This window comes from Elephantulus edwardii, unplaced genomic scaffold (assembly GCF_000299155.1).
Source record: "Elephantulus edwardii isolate Elephantulus edwardi_28Jun2011 unplaced genomic scaffold, EleEdw1.0 scaffold00033, whole genome shotgun sequence".
Lineage (NCBI taxonomy): Eukaryota > Metazoa > Chordata > Mammalia > Macroscelidea > Macroscelididae > Elephantulus > Elephantulus edwardii.
In genome coordinates, this window is record NW_006399783.1 from 10,816,697 (window position 1) to 10,820,179 (window position 3,483).

At 37.2% G+C, this 3,483-nt stretch overlaps 1 protein-coding gene across 1 annotated transcript in view; it reads left to right on the forward strand.

Moving 5' to 3' along the window:
* Nucleotides 1-3,483, forward strand: part of RANBP17 (RAN binding protein 17) — a 499,911-nt gene that overhangs the window by 441,075 nt on the left and 55,353 nt on the right. Inside the window, exon 23 of the mRNA XM_006884340.1 lies at nt 1,973-2,187. Within this exon, the coding sequence (XP_006884402.1) occupies nt 1,973-2,187 (215 nt within the window). The remainder of the gene's footprint in view (nt 1-1,972; nt 2,188-3,483) is intronic.

Here is a 3,483-nt window from a genome sequence, read left to right on the forward strand (position 1 = left end):
CCAAGGAAGAATTCAAGATACTAAAGAGCTAAATGGAAGATTCCAAAAGGCAGCATGGGATGACAGAGAAAAATATTACAATGAAATGTCCAAGGAACTAGAGTCGGAAAATCAAAACGGCCGAACTCATTCAGCATTTCTTAATCTCAAGGAACTAAAGAACAAATTCAAACCTTGAGTTGCTATAATCGAGGATGCTTTAGGAAGAATATTAAATGATCCAGGAAGTATTAAAAGAAGATGGAAAGAATATACTGAGTCACTGTATCGAAAGGTATTGGCAGACAAAGAAAAATTTAATGAAATAACATATGAGCAAGAGCCTATGGTGATGAAGGAAGAAGTTCAAGATACTTTGAAGGAAATAGCAAAAAACAAGGCCCAGGAATAGATGGTATACCAATTGACATATTTCAGCTAACAGATGCTGCCCTGGACATGCTCACCAAGTTGTGCCAAGAAATCTGGAGAACGACCACTTGGCCAACTGACTAAGCAGCTGCTTCTGCATGATTAACTGCTGCTGAGAATTTGCTGTCAAGCAGTTGATTGCCTGGAGTCCTAGTTCTAGATGCAGTGCAGGGAAGAACAAAGACAAACCAGAACCCAGACAAACTTCTACATCTTCCTTTCAACATCTCTTAGCCACAACTTTCAGAAAGTCGTCACTGCGCCTTCACTTTAACCTTTCAGGTTTCACTTTCATTTTCCAGGTTTCTCTTTTGGCCTGATCTAAACCACACTCTTTAAGCAAAATGGGTTCTGAGAAACTTAATTCTTGTTTGACCAGGTTAGGACAGTAATAAACCACCACAATTCACTTCTAAAGTTTTTACATGGAAGTTCATTTTGGAAGTGATACTCAATTTAACAACAACAAAAAAGAAAGAAAGCATGCGTAACTTTTCTAATTTTTAAAGCACATTCTTCTTTTCTCTATTATTATTATTAATTTTAATGAAAATTTACAGAGATTTTGGATTTCCATTCATTCATTGTTGCACTTTTCTCCATGTCCACCCCTCCCCTCCAGTTCCTTCTTCTCTTTGAAAAGTAAAAGAAAAATTCTTTCATTGTTACACAATCCCTACCCCCAAGTTCACTCCACTATGCAACCAGTGTCTAGACTCCTGTCATGACAATAATAATTATATATACCTTTTAAACAGTACTCTCTCTCATCTGTTTCAATGCAGTATACATAATTTATCCTGTTTAATGCACATTCTTAAAAAACAAATTGTTGACTGTGAATGCTAACAACTACAGAAAATGTTAAGGAGATTATGTACAGCTGGCTGGTTTGGGTTTTTTCTTTTGATAGTCAACATAGAATTTAAGTACAGTTGTTTTTCTAAAACAATCATCTCTTGAGATCTTCTGAAAAGGAATCTAAGGAAGTAATATTTATAGTGTACTGTGCCAAAGCTCACCTATGAGTCTATTTCACAATTCACATACCAAATCAGCAAATAACTCAAACTCAAGTCTCTGGAACAAGGTGTAAAATTCACCCCAGAATTTATAATTATTTACATCTCAGTATAAGTTGTTTCGGTTGGAGTGTTTTGGGTTTTTTGGGGTTTTTTTCTTAACTTGGTTGCTTATTTTCTCCTACTTTTCTAATCTTTTATTGAAGTTTAGATTGCACACAGTGTAAAGTTTATAAAGTAAATTGAGCTTAAGAGAACAAGATTTTTACATCTCTCCATATCATCACTATCTAGATAAAAATATAGAACTTTCCCAGTGCTGTTGATCGGTTTTCTTTGGGCCTTTTGTTCTTCCCAGGTAAACTGCGTCATGCATTTATACTTTTCATTGCAATAGATGGTGCAATTTGTGTAACGGTGGTGCGGTGGTACATGGAAGTGAACATTAGCACTAAAGTGAAAATGTCAGTCTTCCCTAAAGTGGCCTTGAATTGCCTGTGTTTATGTCACTTTCTCTTTCTGCTTTTACCCTGAAACAGGTAATCAGATCCTGTCCCTTGGGAGCCTCTCGAAAGATCAGATTTATCCATTGAAACTCAAGGGCATCTCCATCTGCTATTCGACTCTCAAATCTGCCTTGTGTGGAAATTATGTCAGCTTTGGCGTCTTCAAGTTGTATGGGGACAACCATTTTGACAATGTACTCCAAGCCTTTATCAAAATGCTGCTGTCAGTGTCCCACTGTGACTTGCTGGTAAGCACTCATGCATCATGGGAGTCTTTGTATGAAATATGAAGTAACACCACCACAGGCATGGAATTGTTATAATGAAACCAAGGGAGTTAGAATAGCACCAGAATATTTTATGCTATAAAACAGCACACTTGATTTAACATCCGGACTTTGGACAACTCTGCTGATTGTATTTATATAATTAAATGTGCATTTTAGAAAGCTGCAGCTACCACCTTCTGACAAATTGGTCCTCCGCAGTGCTCCAGGTTCTGCATCTAGAGAAAATGTAATTAGCAATTTCAACTAATTGCTTACAGTTATAATTCAGAAAAAGTATTCCCTGGAGCAGAAAATGCAGGATTAGCTACAGGACCATCCGCTTCCCTTTATGCTTTCCTTTCTGTTCCATCTGCTGTTTGGCCTTTCTTTCCACTAGAATTCTGATACACTGGACTGAACTGAAAGTTGAGCAACCCAGTGGGTGATCTTAGATCTGCCCTTCACTGATCATTTTCCTTAAATAAATTGCCTTTTCAAATTCTCAAGACTTCTTTAAAATATGATGGTTAAACCAAGTGATCTCTCGGTCTCAATTCTATCCTCCTATGTAGTTGCTGTGATATATACGATTGCTTTTCAACTTTGATATTGAAAATTCATATTTCCAGTCCCTTCCATAAGCTGTGTCATTATCAGATTAACTTTAAGAACTTTGCTTAACTACACAGAAGCCAGTACATTCCTGCGTGGTTACAATAATTACTTGGGTTACACAGCCAAAATCATACAAAGGCTTGGTCCACGTTTCCCCACCTAATCGCACCCCAAGGTTACAAGAAGGAACTGGTAGCCTTTTCCATCACCCTTCATAAGATAAATGTTCCTGGCCTTCTCGTTTCACCATCTTCTACCTTTCTAACATAGTCTTAATAGAAACACATCTGAAACAAAAACTGTTAAACCCCTATGGGTAGGTTGGGACATGCATAGAATTAACTATACGTATATGACACAAATTACAGAGACTTCAGCCACACCACTTATATAGTTCAGCTAGCTGCCTCACTGATGTGTTGGTGATTTTTGTTGTTTTGGGTTTTGTTTGTTTTGGGATTGGGGATTTTTGGAGGTCTTTTGGGTTTTTTACCACAGCTGAGATCCATCATGAAACTGATGTGGTTCTAGAATTTTCCGCTAATCTATTTTATAGGCTAGACAAGAAAAACTAGTTCAGCAGTTCACAGACTTTAGTGTAAGACCTTTTGGGAGCTCTGGTGCTTAATTATTGTTGTTGTTGTTGTTGTTATGTGCCAT